Source organism: Ostrea edulis, chromosome 4, assembly GCF_947568905.1.
Source record: "Ostrea edulis chromosome 4, xbOstEdul1.1, whole genome shotgun sequence".
In the NCBI taxonomy this organism is placed as follows: domain Eukaryota; kingdom Metazoa; phylum Mollusca; class Bivalvia; order Ostreida; family Ostreidae; genus Ostrea; species Ostrea edulis.
In genome coordinates, this window is record NC_079167.1 from 54040447 (window position 1) to 54060041 (window position 19595).

A 19595-nucleotide genomic window follows, 5' to 3' on the forward strand; every position below is an offset into this window, starting at 1 on the left:
TCAGGTTGAATTGGACAATGTTAGTAAACAACTTGAGCAAGTTGAAACTAAAAACATACAACTGAGCCAGAAACTCAGCTCCCTAGATGCTCAGCTTGTTGATGCACAGGTAAGCATTAAATGGAGAATAACTATCCATAAAATAACTCAAATTTTACATCACTACTAGAAATGATAGCATTTGTATTGCATATTTCATTCATGTAAGCAACTGGGTGGATACAATTGCAGGAACTGGCAAGTGACGAGACCAAAGCTAAGTTGTTGGCTCAATCTAAACTCCGCCAAGCTACTGATGATATTTCTGGTCTGAATGAGCGAATTGAGGAAGAAGAAGAAAATAAGAGGCAGTTGGAAAAACAAGTAGCAGAGCTGCAAGTCAAGGTAGGGCATAGCAGCATGGCTGGGAATTAACATGCATGTGCTATCAACACAACTAGTTTTTACATGCTTCATTATTTAGTGAAAAGTAAAATGCATAAAATTTAGAAATGAATGAATACAGTTGAAATTTAGTATGCTGAAGTTGGATGATCATACATGTTAATCAATATGAATATAGTTTGGTGAGCTGAAGAAGAAATCGGAGGAGGATGCACACCATGTGGAGAACTCTGAGGAGCAGAGAAGGAAGCTGATGAGGGAAGTGGAGGCCCTGACTGGGAAGCTAGAGGAGGCCAGAGCTTCAGCAGACAAATTTGAAAAATCCAAGAAAAAACTACAGGCAGAGGTAGGAACCTTCATGGTCTTAATTTTCATGGTATGCCAACAACATGCATTTTCAATGGTACAAAAACTGACAAACACATGGTACCCTTTATTCTCTCTTGAATAAAATTTCTTTGTTGATCATTTGATCTAAGGCCTGGCTCAATGACAAAAACACTGAAAATAGTTCAAATGAATTTACATCATTTATTTGTTGCTGTTTCATTTTAGTCTTTCATAGTAAACCAATTTTAATTTTATGTTTTCATGAATTGATGCTAAACAGTGATTTCACCAAATTAAGTATTCACATAATATAGAGAATCTTCAGTATTATTCATAGATTAATTTAATCAGCAAGTGAACTATGGGTTTTGTTTTCATCATGATTCATGAGTTGGTTATGAATTGGTCTGCAGGTTGAAGATTTAACAGTCGAGTTGGAGACACAGAAGTCAGCAACATCTAATATGGATAAAAAACAAAAGAAATTTGATCAAATGCTGTCTGATGAAAAGGCTGTTTCACAAAGGTCTGAATTACTGTCTTATGCAATATACTGATATAAAAGAAGAGAACCACTGAAAGATATACATGTAAAATGTTTTCATATACAGGGTTAAACTGAACATGTGCCCACTCACCAAATGGAGTAAAATTTGGGATGGGCTCGTAAATTTCATAACTTGTTTGCCCACAAGGCAAATCAAGGTATGGATAGACGCCTTATAATTTCAACTGGTTCAGCATTCCCCATATTGGCATGACTAAAATGTTTTAATGGAAGTCGCGATTAATTCTTTTGCTGATAAGTGTTTCAGTGACCTGTGATACAAAAACAAGCATTACAAGACAATTGCAATTGTTCCAAGTTTTAAATGTTCAGGAGAAGTGGCTGAGGTTTTCCTTCAGCTCAGGTGATGAATATGTCACGTTTTTTATATTTTTTTCTTCTTTCATTTTTTATGTTAAACTTTAAAAATATGACTCGTTCAATGTTGACAGTCAAAATTTTGATCTTCTGAATGCAAAGATAAGTGCAACATTTTAACTATGTGTTATTTAAAGAAAGACACGATTCTCTTTATGTTTACAAACAAACTAGTGAAATGTATATTTTGATTTAAAGCTTCTTAAATTTGCACAATCACAAACTTTTAGATGATACATTTTACCCAAAGAATACTGGAAATGTGATAGATATAATAAACTTAAGATCAATATCCATTTCTTTTGAATGCTCCGTAAACAATAACATACTTCAATCTTTGTTTACATGTTTACAAAACAAATAATAAACCCTCTTAAATGAGCTTCTGACCTTAATTTTTTTGTAAAACCTTTTAAAAAATACATTGGACGATTTTGATCATTAAAAGCGAAAAACAAAATAACGGAAGGGGGGGGGGGGGTGTCATATAGTATGCATTCATTCTATCACAATGATTAATCACTGATACCCAAGCATATTTTAACTATGAAAATGTTTTTCTGTTGGTTCACTTTTATAATGTGAGGTTGGTGGGGGTTTAGACTTTGATCATCGTTTTAAAAAAAAAATTATATAAGTATTTGAACAAACTATGAGAATTTGTTATATGACATGTCTCTGAACTTTATTTTTTCTTTCACGTATAAAAGAGAAATAAATTAAGTTTTAAAAAACATGTTCTTTACATTCTTTGAATATACATGTACATGAAAATATCAGATGAAGAAAGGACTTGTCAAATTTTCATTGGATGCAAACTGTTCATAAACAGTCCAGGATTTGCCTTGAAAAATTCCTAGTGACAACCCTGATACTAAGTATTGTAGATTGTGGGCAAACAGATTAAGCTGTGGGCTCCTGAATTTTAAACTTAAGGAACCCACATTACTAGTGGAAATTTGAGTGCAGTTCAAACCCTGATAAATTTCTACTGAACTTTCAGACTTGCTACGGAACGTGATAATGTGGAAAGAGAGGCTCGTGAGAAAGAGACCAAGATCATGAACCTGCAGAGGGAACTCGAGGAAATGAGAGACATGTACGAGAAGGCTGATAAAGGACGATTGGCATCTCAGCGTGAGCTCGAGGATCTCGTGTCTACCAGCTCAGACGTAGGAAAGAATGTAAGGCACATCATTCCTCAACAATTCTTTAACACGTGCTTTAACCTATAACGACATGCAGACCATTTTTCTGACTGTATTTGTGTGTGTTATTAACCTTGGGTTCATTTATGTACATTCTTGACAAATCATGTCCTTCAATAATAATTTCATTAATAAAGAGCCATAGTGCCTTTGATAGGCACTTTTAAGTCCTACCTACAAAATTTGGAATTCTAATATTTAAAAAAAAAAAATCTCCAATGTCTTATTGTGTGTGCAAAATGAAGTAGTGGAACCACTTTTAACTAGAAAAGTAAGACATGTTTGCTCCTTATTCTGTTGACAAGTTTAAATGTGACTGTTGAAAATCGATGAAATATATATTTAATTTTGGTTCCCATATTTACTCCTAGATTAACTATCTGGTTTTAATTAAACCTTCAAATTTTCACATTATTGGTGATGAAGTAAGGTAAGGAGTAGGCTTTTCCTATGGGCAATCATGAGTTTGATTCCCACTCATTCCATTTTTCTTTTATGAGGTAATTTTATTTGTTTTTTGTAATGACAGTGATAAAATGTTTAAAAAGATCTGAATGTGTTGATGTTTCATTTTCATTAATTTTTGAAAAAATAATTTGAGGTAATGGGAATAGCACATTAATGATTTGTTTACACCTGTTTATTATTTACATGAGAAATCTATTCATCGTGCGTGATAGAACTATGTGTTCTATGACATGTAGGTGGAACAAACATGTTCTTTACACCTGGAGTAGGATAAAAACTGAATGCATGAGTTTCAATTTGGTAGGTTCATGATTTGGAGAAGGCCAAGAGGACACTAGAGAGTCAGGTCGAGGAACAGAGAAATACAATTGAGGAGCTGGAGGATGAGCTACAGTGTTCAGAGGATGCCAAGCTGAGATTGGAAGTGAACATGCAAGCACTGAAGACTCAATTGGAGAGAGAGCTCCAGGGCAAGGAGGAGGCAGTGGAGGACCAGAAAAAACTTCTCCTTCGGCAGGTCAGTCACATGTTACTCTCAGGCAGATCAGTCACATGTCACACTCGGGTAGATCAGTCACATGTCACACTCAGGCAGATCAGTCACATGTCACACTCAGACAGATCAGTCACATGCCACACTCGGGCAGATCAGTCACATGTCACACTCAGGCAGATCAGTCACATGTCACACTCAGACAGATCAGTCACACTCAGACAGATCAGTCACATGTCACACTCGCGCAGATCAGTCACTTGTCACACTCAGACAGATCAGTCACATGTCACACTCAGGCAGATCAGTCACATGTCACACTCGGGCAGATTAGTCACATGTCACATTCAGGCAGATCAGTCACACTCAGACAGATCAGTCACATGTCACATTCAGGCAGATCAGTCACATGTCACACTCAGACAGATCAGTCACATGTCACACTCAGACAGATCAGTCACATGTCACACTCAGACAGATCAGTCACATGTCACACTCGGACAGATCAGTCACATGTCACACTCGGACAGATCAGTCACATGTCACACTCGGACAGATCAGTCACATATCACACTTGGGCAGATCAGTCACTTGTCACACTCAGACAGATCAGTCACATATCACACTCAGACAGATCAGTCACATGTCACATTCAGGCAGATCAGTCACATGTCACACTCATCAGTTCAGTCACATGTCACACTCATCAGTTCAGTAACAAGTCCCACTCAGTAGGTCAGTCATTCTTGGGCGGATCAGTTACATGTACATGTCGTTCTCCAATAGGTCGGTCACATTCATGCAGGTCAATCACATTTGGGCAGTTCAGTCGTATGTAACTAAGTAGGTGGTACACCAGTACATTTATACACTAGTGAATACAGTAAGTTAGTTGTACACTAGAGTTGTGCTATTTAATAGCATGGATTTGCGCTTGATATTTTCTGATAGAAAACTTTTTTGAAAATAGCCATTTAATTTTAGCCATGATACTGAAAGTGATGAGAAGATGTCTTCATGTAATAAATTCTGAATTTAGGTCTTTTAAACAATTTGAGATCAACAGAGGAATAGATGACCCCTATTGATTTTAGGATTTTAAGGTCAAACAATTCTGGACATAAGAAAATATTTTGCTCAGTATCTTGAGAGCCCTTTTGATGATGGACATCAAACTTGGTACACTGCTAATGTACTTCCTAAAGAGTAGTAGATTACCGCTATTGGTTATAAAGTCACAAGGGCAAAGGTCATGCATGACTTTGACTAATTATTTAAAAATTCATGCTCAGTATCTTGAGAGCACAAACTAATTATTTAAAAATTCATGCTCAGTATCTTGAGAGCACAAACTAATTATTTAAAAATTCATGCTCAGTATCTTGAGAGCACAAACTAATTATTTAAAAATTCATGCTCAGTATCTTGAGAGCACAAACCAATTATTTAAAAATTCATGCTCAGTATCTTGAGAGCACTGACTAATTATTTAAAAATTCATGCTCAGTATCTTGAGAGCACTGACTAATTATTGTGGTTGCTGCTGACTCCTGTTAGGTGTTGCAATGTTTTGTTGTAGTCCTTTTTAAAATGTCTCCGTGTCTTGCACTACACAAAATACGCTGCCAGAAAAGTTCATAATTTTTTATGCATTATAAAGTTTTCTTCATTTTGTGCTCTCTCTCTCTCTCTCTCTCTCTCTCTCTCTCTCTCTCTCTCTTTATCTCTCTCTATATGATGTATATACTGTATGTGTATATTTAAATAGATAGATACATAGACACACAAGTTATGTAACGTTATTTCATTGCTACCAGCTTAGAGATATGGAAGCTGAACTTGAGGATGAAAGGAAGCAGAAGGCAATAGCAGTAAATGGACGCAAGAAACTAGAAAATGACATGAAAGACTATATGCAGCAAGTAGAAATGGCAAACAAGGTGAAAGAAGATGCTGTAAAACAGCTCCGTCGCATTCAGGCACAAATGAAAGAAAACCAGCGAGAATTAGATGAAGCACGAATAACCAAAGAGGAAATGCAAGTTTCAGTGAAGGAAAATGAGCGCAAAATAAAATCTCTGGATGCAGACATTCTGCAGCTTCAGGAGGATCTGGCAGCAGCTGAGAAAGCCAAACGCAATGCTGAGGCAGAGAGAGATGAACTCCAGGATGAACTCAGTAGTAACACCACTGGAAAGTAAGTGTTCAAATATGTACAGAGATCTCCAATAACATACCATAGGAAAGTGCAAGAAAGGGACCTCGAATAGCATACTTAGTAGAAATGCCACTGGAAAGTAATTCTGTAGCATTAAAAAAGTTTTCTGTAGAAGTAGTAAAATGAACAAAGTCTCTGGATGCACTGATAAGTCAACAACCAGATTTTTTTACCAGTTTTATTATATAAACAAGGCAAATTATATTGAAGCTTTGAGATTTCAGTTCAGATGGGGCTTTGAATGTAGCCTTGACATAAGTGTAGTGTGAAAATATATTTGAATTTTTTTTCAATACATGTATTAAATATTGAGGTGGAGATGAAAAACTAAAGAGATATAAGGCCCTGAGTCATGCACAGGAAAAGTTGTACTGTAAATCAAAGAGTTTTGTAATGGTCATTGGATAGATATATAGCTCTCTGATGTATCTAATTTTTCTCCCAAAAGCTAGTTTTGCAAATATGTTATCTAGTGAAACTGCAAAATTAACAATCTGCACCATTCCCATAAATCTTTGAATTCATTTGGCAATGAAATGCTCATTTGCTGTAGAAATAATCATATTACTGGGACCTTTTTCAGATCAGCTTTGTTGGAGGAGAAGAGACGCATGGATGCTAGGCTCCAACAACTTGAGGAAGAACTTGAGGAAGAGCAAAGCAATAGTGAAATGTTGAACGATAAAGCACGCAAAGCATTGAACCAGGTAAATCTTAACATTCTGGAAGAAGACTTCACTGCTCAGACAAAATGTTATGTTATGATTTGTTAACTTTTCACATTTTCGACTTCCCAAGATCTAATGGGCCAATTTCAACCAATCTTGCTACAAAACATCCTTTGGTAAAGGGAATTCAGGTTTTAGGAAGGCCTCATCCTCTTCCAGTTAAAGGAAGAAAAATAGATCGGGGTTGTTTGAAGTCGAAAATGACAAAATATGTAAAAGCTTTCATTTATAATGCAAGTTCAAGGCTCTAAGTCATGAGCCCCACTAGTGATGAAATGATTGTCGCTGACAATCGATTGTCGATCCTTTTTGGCTCTTCAATTCCGATTATCGATTTTTAGGTCACCTGAATTCATTCAGGTGACCTATTGCTATCTGTTTTTGTCCGTCGTTGTGCGTTAACATTTGAACATTTTCAGCTTCTTCTCTGAAACCCCTGGACCAATTTCAACCAATTTTGGCATACAGCATCTGTGGGTGAAGGGGAACAAAAATTGTGAAATTCGTGGTCCCTGCCCCCCTGGGGCCTGAGGGGTGGGGCAAAAACCATCAAAATGAGTGTAATTTTAAAAAATCTTCTTCTTTACTCCTGGACATCAAGAAGCCAAACTGTGGGCATAATTATAATGAGCATTGAGCCCTCTACCAAAATTGTGAAATTCATGGCCCCTGGGGCAGGGGTTCTTGTGTTAGGGTGGGGCTCTATTGGTCATATAGTGAAAATGGCAAAAACCATCAAAATGAGTGTAATTTTAAAAAATCTTCTTCTTTACTCCTGGACATCAAGAAGCCAAACTGTGGGCATAATTATAATGAGCATTGAGCCCTCTACCAAAATTGTGAAATTCATGGCCGCTGGGGCAGGGGTTCTTGTGTTAGGGTGGGGCTCTATTGGTCATATAGTGAAAATGTAGAAATTCTTTGAAAATCTTCTCTGTCTCTGGGTATTAAGTAGACAAACTAATAGCATGGTAATGATGAGCAAGGATGCCTCTTTATACCCCCCGCAACAAGTTGTGGGGGGGTATACTGGAATCGAGTTGTCCGTCTGTAGATGCAATGGTTTCCGGGCTCTAAAGCATTATCCTTTCCACCTACCGTCACCATATCATATATATGGACTACCCATGGGATGAAGATGTTCCCTATCGATTTTGGGGTCAAAAGGTCAAAGGTCAAGCACACTGGACATTGAAGTAGCAATATGGTTTCCGGGCTCTAAAGTGTTATCCTTTCCACCTACAGTCACCATATCATATATATGGACTACTAATGGGATGAAGATGTTCCCTATCGATTTTGGGGTCAAAGGTCAAGCGCACTGGACATTGAAGTAGCAATATGGTTTCCGGGCTCTAAAGCGTTATCCTTTCCACCTACAGTCACCATATCATATATATGGACTACTAATGGGATGAAGATGATCCCTATCGATTTTGGGGTCCAAAGGTCAAGCGCACTGGACATTGAAGTAGCAATATGGTTTCCGGGCTCTAAAGCGTTATCCTTTCCACCTACAGTCACCATATCATATACTGTAAGTTGGTTTAATTCCACGTTGTTAAAATTTCACGATTTGTTACAAGGGTACCAATCGCGATGGTTTTATTTTCACGCTATAGGATTATTACTTTTTAAATTTCGCGCGCTCAGTCTCGGTGATATGTCTACTTTGTCACTGAGATGACCCGCAGTCTGCGACTAGTAGTATCAACTGCTGAGTAAAATTCACAAGAAACTTACGTTTTGTGTGGTCATTTAATGATTTCATTTTCAAGGTAGCCTTTGGAGAGTTAACATGTCTATTTTAAACTGGGTGAAAAATGTAAAGCTTGCGATAAAACCCCCAAATTCGATGTATCAACACGTACAAAATACAATGCCATGAAAACACATTTAAATCAGCTATTTTGAACAATTTAATAAATGAATTAAGATCAATTATCTTCTCAATTATCCTTTGGTGCTAAGTAGGCGCCAATTAAAGGTGTCGGCGACAAGCGTCAAATAACTGTGGTAATAGCGGCAACGATGTCTGGTATATTGCTCCCTACCCAACTTTTGTATCGGGGTCTCACTGATAAATGTCACCCCTCTTTCAACTTTCCTAAAGACTGGAACATATTTCACAGCGAACACCATTGGGGCAATGTAGAAATAATACATACACTGTAGATATATTGAGAAGATCACCGTCCCCCATGTTGAGCGCGTGCGAGACGAGTTGGATTTGCTTTTAAGGCAAATCTTTTGATGTTTATATAGCTCACGAAGACAAAGCCTTACTTACTATGCTGGAGGAAAAGGGAATTCAAGTGGTGTTCGTCCCCACTGCGTGTACGAACAACCTGCAGCCTCTTGATATTCAGATTAACGGACGATTTAAAACGCGTTTAAATCCGAATTCCAGACATGTTATGCAAATGAAATAAAAACTTCTCTAGAAACAGGTTTCGACATTGAGGATGTTGAAATCTACTTGCGGTTGTCGAAATAAAACCGACCCACGCTAAATGGCTTGTGATATACTGGGTCAAGACAAGGAAGTCATAACAAGGGCTTTTGATAAGGCCCGTATATTATTCAATGCGACCTGCAGTGTAAAAGCAGTTAAGAGTATACAAGTACATGTATACGAAATTGTCAAATTGTGTGTATGCATTCATATGTTAAATGATGTAACTATTCAATACTTTCCCCAAGCTGATCATAGTATCCCGTTCACAAAAATAAAAGTTATCTCTCTTTGTTTTTAATTATAGCCGCATTCAAATATTTTTACTTCCTTATTCACTATGGGTTTAATTTCGCGAAGAAAAGATAAATCGTGAACATAGTGAAATTAAAACCATCGTGATTATTTCCCAATCTACAGTATATGGACTACTAATGGAATGAAGATGATCCCTATCGATTTTGGGGTCAAAAGGTCAAAGGTCACGCACACTGGACATTGAAGTAGCAGTATGGTTTCCGGGCTCTAAAGCGTTATCCTTTCCACCTACAGTCACCATATCATACATATGGACTACCCATGGGATGAAGATGTTCCCTATCGACTTTGGGGTCAAAAGGTCAAAGGTCATGCGCACTGGACATCGAAGTAGCAACACTCAGAAAAGAGGTAGTTTATACCTATTACCAACACCCTTTGGGAGATTGGGGTAAGCGGGGGGTATTCTTAGTGAGCATTGCTCACAGTACCTCTTGTTAAAAATTGTGAAATTCATGGCCCCTGGATCAGGGGTTCTGGTGCTAGGGTGGGGCTCTATAAGTCATATAGTGAAAATGCATTATTTCTTTGAAAATCTTCTTCTCTGTCCTTGGGTATTAATTAGACAAACCAATAGCATGATTATGATGAGCAAGGATGCCTCTTTCAAAATTGTGAAATTTATGGCCCCTGGGTCAGGGGTTCTGGTATTAGGGTGGGGCCCTATTGATCATATAGTGAAAATGCATTTTATTTCTTTGAAAATCTTCTCCTCTGCTGCTGGGTATTAAGTAGACAAACTAATAGTGTGATAATGATGATCAAGGATGCTTCTTTCAAAACTGAAATTTATGGCCCCTGGGTCAGGGGTTCTGGTGCAAAGGCGGGGCTGACCACATAACTATTCATTGTTTCTTCCATCCAAAAGTAAAATTCTTATATTTAAAACAAACCTAATTCAAACATTGGAAGGTTGTTACATGATACTCAGGTGACCTATAAGGCCCCTGGGCCTCTTGTATTTTTCATAATCGATTGTCGCCCGTACACTATTTGATAACTAATCCGAGATTCTTCTGACTATTTTGATAAACTTTATATATGTATGTCCCAACCCAGGGAAACCCAAGTCTGGATTTTTTTTCTTACAAAGTAAAGCCAATCTGGATAAAAACACATTTTATTTCTTGTTAGGCCAAGTAGACTAATATCTAGATGTGTGCATGTTGCACTTATCTGGGCATAAAACTAAAAAGAAATAACCCCAAAAATAATAAACATTTATCAACTACATGTAAATACCGATTATATCAATCATTGATCGATACAGTTCTTCCGATTGTTATCGATTATGAAATTTTTCTGATTATTCAACCACTAAGTCCCCACTGCAACCCCTGCTTCTGAGATTTCAACCATCTCAATTTTGAATGATTTCACAACATTTTACCCACAAAATTAATTTTCTGATTCTAAAAAAAGTGTCTGGTTTTATAAATACATAGTATTTCAGAAATGCCTACACTTCTCAATAACCACTCCAACCATCCATCCCATTTTCAGTCCTTTTTTAGCATTGTTGCATTTATTTCTTGGAAATTTAGGTAGAACAGCTCAACACCGAACTCAACACTGAGAGGTCCCTTACTCAGAAGATGGAGAATCAACGATCAACACTGGAGAGGCAGAACAAAGATTTGAAAGAAAAACTAGCTGAACTTGAGAACCAGATCCGAACTCGCACCAAGGCCACCATCGCTGCCCTGGAGGGCAAGGTTTCTAATCTTGAGGAGCAGCTTGATGTAGAGACCAAGTAAGAAAGAAGATTTCTTTTTTGGTTCACTTAAGATTGAGTTCTCTGAGCTCTCTGACTAAAGTTTGTACATCTGTCAACTGTATACTTCCCGTTTTTATACGCCCGTCGAAGAGGGGACGTATTATGGTATGGCGTCGTCCGTCTGTCTGTCCGGACCTTGTGGGCAGGATACAGACTGAACCATAAGCCTTAGGACTTTACAACTTGGTACATTTGATCACCATGATGAGAGGAAGATGCCTATTGTTTTTCAAGGTCATAGGTCAAGGTCGTAGTATCACTTTTTAGGAAAACCTTGTGGGCAGGATACAAACCGAACCATAAGCTCCAGGATATTATAACTTGGTATATTTGATCATCATGATGAGAGGAAGGTGCCTATTGTTTTTCAAGGTCAAAGGTCAAGGTCGTAGTATCACTTATTAGGAAAACCTTGTGGGCAGGATACAAACCGAACCGTAACCTCCTGGATATTATAACTTGGTATATTTGATCACCATGATGGCAGGATACAAACCGAACGTAAGCTCCAGGATATTATAATCTGGTATATTTGATCATCATGATGAGAGGAAGGTGCCTATTGTTTTTCAAGGTCAAAGGTCAAGGTCATAGGTTTACTTAGTAGGAAAACCTTGTAGGTATACAGACCGAACCGTTGGGGCTAGGAGTGTCAAATTTAATATGCATATACCTTATTCCAATTGGAGGAAGCCTATTGTTTCTCAAGGTCAAAGGTCAAGGTGGTTGTAGCAGGATTTCAGTATACTGTACCTGTACTTATACTTAAGCACTAACTGTTTCAAGCAAAGGTGTGTGGCATATTAGCATATTTATGAAGTAGCGCATTCTAAGGCTATCCCTCTTTATATCTTGATATCCATTTCTACAAGCATAATAATGAATTAGCTCACAGAGGACAGTGCTAACTTCACTAAAATATGAATCCCACTAAAATATGTTTTCCTAGAGCAAAATCTACGGGCGTATTATGCCACATTGGCATTGATCTTGTTTACTGTAGGGTCAATTAGAACCAATCCGAGTCCAAAGCTTCCTTAGGTAAAGGGGATTCAAGTTTGTGTAAATGAAGGTCCACGCTAGGGCTGGGACGATTCAGGGTTAGCTCGATTCGGTTCGGTTTCGATTCAGAACAGCACGGTTCGGTTATTTTCGATTCGGTTCATGTTAGATCCAATTTATCTAATGACACCACAAAAATTAACAATTTTAATGAGTAGCATATTTGATTTGATTTAATTCAAGTTATATAACTATATGTTGTCATTTGTAAACATCATATCTATTCATAATGGCATTTTATAACTTTGATAGAAAAAAGAAAACACTGACAGTCTATCAAAATTTGTTATATTAATGTGCTGCATAAGTTTTGGATTATTAAACAAATCTATAGTGAATCTAAAATGTATATGATATTGTTTTCATTGATATGCAAAAATTCAACAATTCTATCAATTGAGAGTCTTTGAAAATCTCTCCTTTATTGATTTACTTCTCTCATGTTAACTGTCAACAGTTACTTACGATGTTGATTTCACTCCACCACTGACAGAAATGCTATATGTCATGTAAAGATAAACTGCAATGATCTTACGGACCATATTCTGTTGGTATCTGAGTGGTGAAAATGCTAACTCTTAACACAGTAGTGATTTAAATCTCCGTTGCATAAAAAACCACGTTTTCAACATCACTCGGACGCCATATTTGTTGTTTTGGTGTAAGTAAAATCTAAACCGAACCGAACCGAAATCCGGAATTTGTAATCGGTGCATCGAATCGAATGGTATGAATCGCGGTGCACCGAAATTTTCGGTGCACCGCACAGCCCTAGTCCACGCCCTCTTCTATAGGGAGATAAATAAGAAAAAATTGTTTAGTAATCTTCACAAGAACCACTCTACCAGTGAAAAACTTGCATTAAACCTTGGTTTAATGTTTTATGTAGGAATAAATATGAAAAGGTTTTTAGCTCACCTGAGCTGAAAGCTCAAGTGAGCTTTTCTGATCACCCGTATTCCGGCGTCCGTCCGTCCGTCTGTAAACTTTTCACATTTTCAACTTCTTCTCAACAACCACTGGGCCAATTTCAACCAAAGTTGGCACAAAACATCCTTAGGTAAAGGGAATTCTAAATTGTTAAAATAAAGGGCCAGGCCACCTTCCAAGGGGAGATAATCAAGAAAAGGTAAAAATAGGGTAGGGTCATTAAAAAATCTTCTTCTCAAGAACCACTGAGCCAGAAAAGCTGAGATTTATATGAAAGCTTCCTTATATAATGCAGATTCTCAATTGTTAAAATCATGGCTCCCGGGGGTCGGATGGGGCCACAATAGGGGATCAAAGTTTTACATACAAATATATAGGGAAAATCTTTAAAAATCTTCTTCTCAAGAACCACTGAGCCGGAAAAGCTGAGATTTATATGAAAGCTTCCTTATATAATGCAGATTCTAAATTGTTAAAATCATGGCCCCCGGGGGTCGGATGGGGCCACAATAGGGGATCAAAGTTTTACATATAAATATATCGGGGAAAATCTTTAAAAATCTTCTTCTCAAGAACCACTGAGCCGGAAAAGCTGAGATTTATATGAAAGCTTCCTTATATAATGCAGATTCTAAATTGTTAAAATCATGGCCCCCGGGGGTCGGATGGGGCCACAATAGGGGATCAAAGGTTTACATATAAATATATCGGGGAAAATCTTTAAAAATCTTCTTCTCAAGAACCACTGAGCCAGAAAAGCTGAGATTTATATGAAAGCTTCCTTATATAATGCAGATTCTAAATTGTTAAGATCATGGCCCCCGGGGGTCGGATGGGGCCACAATAGGGGATCAAAGTTTTACATACAAATATATAGGAAAAATCTTTTCCCCAAGAACCACTAAGCCAGAAAAGCTGAGATTTATATGAAAGCTTCCTGATATAGTACAGATTCTAAATTGTTAAAATCATGGCCCCCGGGGATCGGATGGGGCCTCAATAGGGAGTCAAAGTTGTTGTTTTGTTTTTTTTTGGTTTTTTTGTTGTTGTTGATATAGTGCAGATTCAAGTTTGTTAAAATCATGGACCCCGGGGATTGGATGGGGCCTCAAGGGGGGCATCAAAGTTTTACATACAAATTTATAGGAAAAAATCTTTTAAAATCTTCCTCTCAAGAACCACTGAGCCAGAAAAGCTGAGGTTTATATGAAAGCTTCCTGATATAGTGCAGATTATAAGTTGTTAAGATCATGGCCCCCGGGGGTCAGATGGGGCCACAATAGGGGATCAAAGTTTTACATACAAATATATAGGAAAAATCTTTTAAAATCTTCTTCTCAAGAACCACTGAGCCAGAAAAGCTGAGATTTATATGAAAGCTTCCTGATATAGTGCAGATTATAAATTGTTAAGATCATGGCCCCCGGGGGTCGGATGGGGCCACAATAGGGGGTCAAAGTTTTACATACAAATATATAGGAAAAATCTTTAAAAATCTTCTTCCCAGAACCACTAAGCCAGAAAAGCTGAGATTTATATGAAAGCTTTCTGATATAGTGCAGATTCAGGTTTGTTAAAATCATGCCCCCCTGGGGTAGGATGGGGCCACAATAGGGGATCAAAGTTTTACATACAAATATATAGAGAAAATCTTTAAAAATCTTCTTCTCAAGAACCATTGGGCCAAAGAAGTTCACATTTACATGAAAGCTTTCTGACATAATGTAGATTCAAGTTTGCAAAAACCATGGCCTCCAGGGGAAGGTTTGGGGCCATAATAGGGACTACGGTTTTACATGCAAATAGATATGGAAAATCTTCTGATATGGACCAAGGTGACTCAGGTGAGCGATGTGGCCCATGGGCCTCTTGTTTAAATTTTTATGAGGAACTACATGGGTACTCTTTCCTTAGCAACCATATTATGTAGATTCAAGTTGTTTGCACCGTGACCGGTAGGGCAAGGATAGGGCCACAATAGAGGTGTAAAGTTAAACTGCATAGCTGGAAAAAGTAACTGCTAAACGGAATTTTGTAGCCCATTGGTTTCATAGTTTACTTCAATAACAAGTTGGTTACTGTGTGTTCCAAATGAAAATGGTTGTAATGTATCTGAAATAATAACAAGGTCATCATCCTTCTTCAATGATTTGTTCATTGCTTCAGGGAAAGAACTCAGCTGCAGAGAATGCTTAGAAGACAAGATAAGAAACTGAAAGACCTCGCCATTCAAGCAGAAGATGAACGACGCCACGCTGATCAATACAAAGAACAGGTATAGAGTGCTTGTTTTCGTAGCAAGTTCTCCGTCCGTAGCCACAAATATCACTGTTCCTTTGGAAACTTTACGATTGAATGCTTTGATATTTGATTTTTAGGTTGACAAGATGAACAATCGTGTGAAGGCTCTAAAGAGACAGATAGATGAGGCAGAAGAGGAAATCACTCGTGTTAATGCACAGAAAAGAAAACTGCAACGAGATCTGGATGAACAGATGGAACAGAACGAGTCAGCCTCCAGGGAGATTTCATCCCTGAAGAAGTACAGGTAAGAAATACTATCTACCTGATCAGTGAGTGACAGTAGCTATAGAGAAGTACAGGTAATATATACTGTGTGTACGTACTGTCTGGTCAGTAACAGTAGCTACAGAGAAGTACAGGCAATATATACTGTGTATACGTACTGTCTGGTCAGTAACAGTAGCTACAGAGAAGTACAGGTAATATATACTGTGTATACATACTGTCTGGTCAGTAACAGTAGCTACAGAGAAGTACAGGTAATATATACTGTGTATACGTACTGTCTGGTCAGTAACAGTAGCTACAGAGAAGTACAGGTAATATATACTGTGTATATGTACTGTCTGGTCAGTAACAGTAGCTACAGAGAAGTACAGGTAATATATACTGTGTATACATACTGTCTGGTCAGTAACAGTAGCTACAGAGAAGTACAGGTAATATATACTGTGTATACGTACTGTCTGGTCAGTAACAGTAGCTACAGAGAAGTACAGGTAAGAAATACTATGTGTTCTTTCTGTCTTGTTGCAGAACAAACTAACAAAATGTAATAACGTAATAGGTGAAATAACAATGATCAGTTCTAAATTCTTCTCCCAGGTAATTTGTTTAGTTTGTAAGAATGAGAACTTTTTGCTTAGCATAAGGTAGTCCACCATCTTTAGAGCATGTGTACAAGTGTGATCCTTGTTTCTTTCATTTGATTGTTTGGGTATATTGCCACAGGAAAAGATTAGGAAAGTGTTGATGGTATTATGACATGACCATAAATCTTTTGTATAGAAACAAAGTACCAAACACCTGAGTAGCCATTGTATGAAGCCCTTGGTAAGATGTTATAATCATTCTAGATGTGGCACAGCATATTGACAGGGAGGGGTGTGAATTAACACACAATTTCACATGTAAATGTATATTTGAACATAATGTTTTATTTGGTCCTTTCTAACAATATATTAGACATTCTTCAAAATTATTAAATTGTCCCAAGTTCCTGATGTGTGATGATGATTTTTGAAATGATTAAACTTTATGCAAAATTCACCTCGCATTACCCATTATAGCAATGCATTTTAAATGCTGATGAAATAAACACCATGTAAAATTCAAATCATGGAATTTACTGAAGTTTTCCAAAATGTCATCTGTTAAGCTCAAAATAGAGTACACTTGGGTAAATACATTGCTTAATGTTAAATGCATGTTGTAAAGCTTTTTCTTAAAATGCGATGGTTGTAATGGAATGATGTTGTAAGAAAAGTTCTATTTGGTTCTGTTATGGTTGTCGTAGTCATTTCGGCATCACAGCTGGTAGTTATAAAGAGGTGTATTGCCTATAGCATTGCTGACCTATTATGAGAATATTTCTCCACAGTGGGAAAATAATTTTCTTCATTTTTCATTACATTAACCACATTTACAATTAGGAGCTCATAGAATGCATTATAGAAACCCTAAAAGTCTTTTTTTTTTTTTTTTTTTTTTTTTTGAATGAGAGTAGTGCTTTTTATTTACATGCCAAGTAAGTCCACAAAAATGCTTTCATAGCAAATCCACAAGGATGAGATGAGTCCTGCATCAGGTTATGTTGTACACTTTGTGAGTAAAACTATTGTGTGATTTTGTTAGTAGTTACCAACATCAGCAGACCACCGATTCTGACTGGTAAGTAAAGATGAGGACAGCATGCTTCCAGCTGTAATCTTCAAATTAGTCCGCCTCTTACTCCACAACTTTAGTGTTACACTGTATATATATGTACAGGTTCACCCAGAGTATCTCCAGCATCAATCATACGTCAATCATCTTTTTATTTTCTTTCAGAGATGCCTAGTAAGAAACATTTATTGCTGTATATCATTCTTTGATCACTAATTGGGTCACTAAAGGTTTAAATGATGTTTAGCTTCCTGCATGACTAAGTCAAGTTTGTCAGAAATATAGTAATTTTGCCAAAGATCTATTCAGTGTTAAATCTCAGAACTCTGCATACATGTAGCTTATTAAATGACTTCATAATATTGTAACATCTTTGCTCCTTGGGCCTTGTCTAAAAATTTGGATGCATGTAGCTTTCCTTGCTGATACTTGTCCTTGCCCTAATGAACTACATTATTACTGTAAAGCCTTTAATCAAGTTCTGCCCACTGAATACAGTGCATTGTTGATTTCAGCTATTAGTGGGCATTTTTTCTTTTGCTTTACACGATTGTAAGGCAACTTTGTAGTGACATGTATGTTCAGTAAATTGTAAAACCTTTACAATTATTATGCATTTTACATAAAACCATTTCTGTAGTAAAGATTTGGATGATTGGTTTTTTACAGACCCAGTGCTACAGCTCGACCAGCACGTTCCATGTTGTCATCAATCAAGACGGATCTGGGTGAAGATGATATAAGCGCCGACGAGAATCCAGAAAACTCGGAGGTCTAGTGTTCTGTGTACTGACTGATGCATCATTAGTCTTCCTCTCTATATCACACCATACCTTTCTCTTCTACTGTGTATACTTGATGGACGTACACCAATATGTAGTAGTGGCTGTATATAATCTCTGTTATTGTATTTTGTTGCCTAGTAATGTTACATAGTAAATGATAAATATGGGAACAGTTTTTTTCTTCTTCATTTTTTTTAAAAACATATTTTTAAGAAGCATTTTTAATCTTTATCAGAAATTTCATAGGCATGATAAATTTCCAAGAGTTCATCAGTTTTTGTGCAAACGTTATCACTTTTTTGTATGTTCAATGCTATTGCAACTTGCTGCCGTGTAATCTCAGATGCTAGGAACCAGTAAGGGGATGTCTGTTATTCATTTTTATTGCAACAATGTTAATAGAAATGCGAGGACCAAATGTTATTCATGGATATGGTTATGATTTAGTGAATGTGTCATGAACAAATTTTTTCTTCATTTTTTTTTTGGTCGTTTTCAGTTTTGTTCAAGTTAAATTGTCTTTACCTATGTGCTTGACAAATTCCATTGGCTTCTTGTATAACAATGTGATATTTATGTAAACATGGATCTTTATCGTCCGTGTCTTCCTTTTTTGCATTTAGTATATTTTTACATAACTGTGATGGGAATTTGCCTTTTAATTAACAAGTAATTTTCTCCTAATAACATGAAATATACTAGGACTATGCATATACTATTAGTTTTGAAAATTAACTGAGTTCTTGCAAAATTGATAAATAACAAAAATTTACGAAATTGAAGAACTTTCATGAAAATTGAAATTTAAGATGTCATATGCTTATAGCTAGCTATTAAAATATATTATTAAAGTTATGGTGAAAGCTTTGCTATATGGAAGCATTAAAATAAATAAAATATTACCAACCATGTGTTTTAATTTATGAGACTGGAAACGGAGTGCCATGGAAATGATTCTATGAATGGCAGTGTCCTTCACTATATTTTATACTTCTCACCCTCCAAAGGATAGGTGTGAGATATGTTATTTAGTACTACAGCAATACATATCAATAACTGCTGTGGTCTTTAAAGAGGTCCACGGCGGGCTTTTTATGCCCGTTATGATATGGTCTGGGCATATGGTGTTGCTCGTTTCTTTCCATCATATTTTCCGGACCTTGTTTACTAAGTTTTGATATGTGAGCTGTCTATGGTGACTAATAGTAATGCTGTACTTGACCTTGAAGTAGCATACATTCACGTGCGACATTCAATAATTGCCGTAGATGGAGATTTACTTCAGAAATATACATAACTTCTATGTAAATGTAACAAAAGGAAGTA

At 36.9% G+C, this 19595-nt stretch overlaps 1 protein-coding gene across 18 annotated transcripts in view; it reads left to right on the forward strand.

Annotated features, from left to right (window-relative positions):
- The window catches only part of LOC125672156 (myosin heavy chain, non-muscle), a 62548-nt gene extending 43370 nt beyond the window's left edge, over window positions 1–19178 (forward strand). For 14 of the 18 annotated variants that reach the window (XM_056162952.1, XM_048908276.2, XM_056162957.1 and 11 more), the window contains 12 exons: window positions 5–109; window positions 232–384; window positions 563–730; window positions 1128–1240; window positions 2643–2823; window positions 3620–3832; window positions 5626–6005; window positions 6610–6733; window positions 11072–11280; window positions 15463–15571; window positions 15675–15844; window positions 18154–19178. In XM_056162952.1, the coding sequence (XP_056018927.1) occupies window positions 5–109; window positions 232–384; window positions 563–730; window positions 1128–1240; window positions 2643–2823; window positions 3620–3832; window positions 5626–6005; window positions 6610–6733; window positions 11072–11280; window positions 15463–15571; window positions 15675–15844; window positions 18154–18262 (2034 nt within the window). In that variant the 3' untranslated portion in view covers window positions 18263–19178. Of the gene's footprint in view, window positions 1–4; window positions 110–231; window positions 385–562; window positions 731–1127; window positions 1241–2642; window positions 2824–3619; window positions 3833–5625; window positions 6006–6609; window positions 6734–11071; window positions 11281–15462; window positions 15572–15674; window positions 15845–16608; window positions 16654–17454 lie in introns of all 18 variants that reach the window. The other 4 variants (XM_056162961.1, XM_056162962.1, XM_056162963.1 and 1 more) reach the window with 4 other exon arrangements.
- Window positions 19179–19595: the final 417 nt, after the last annotated feature.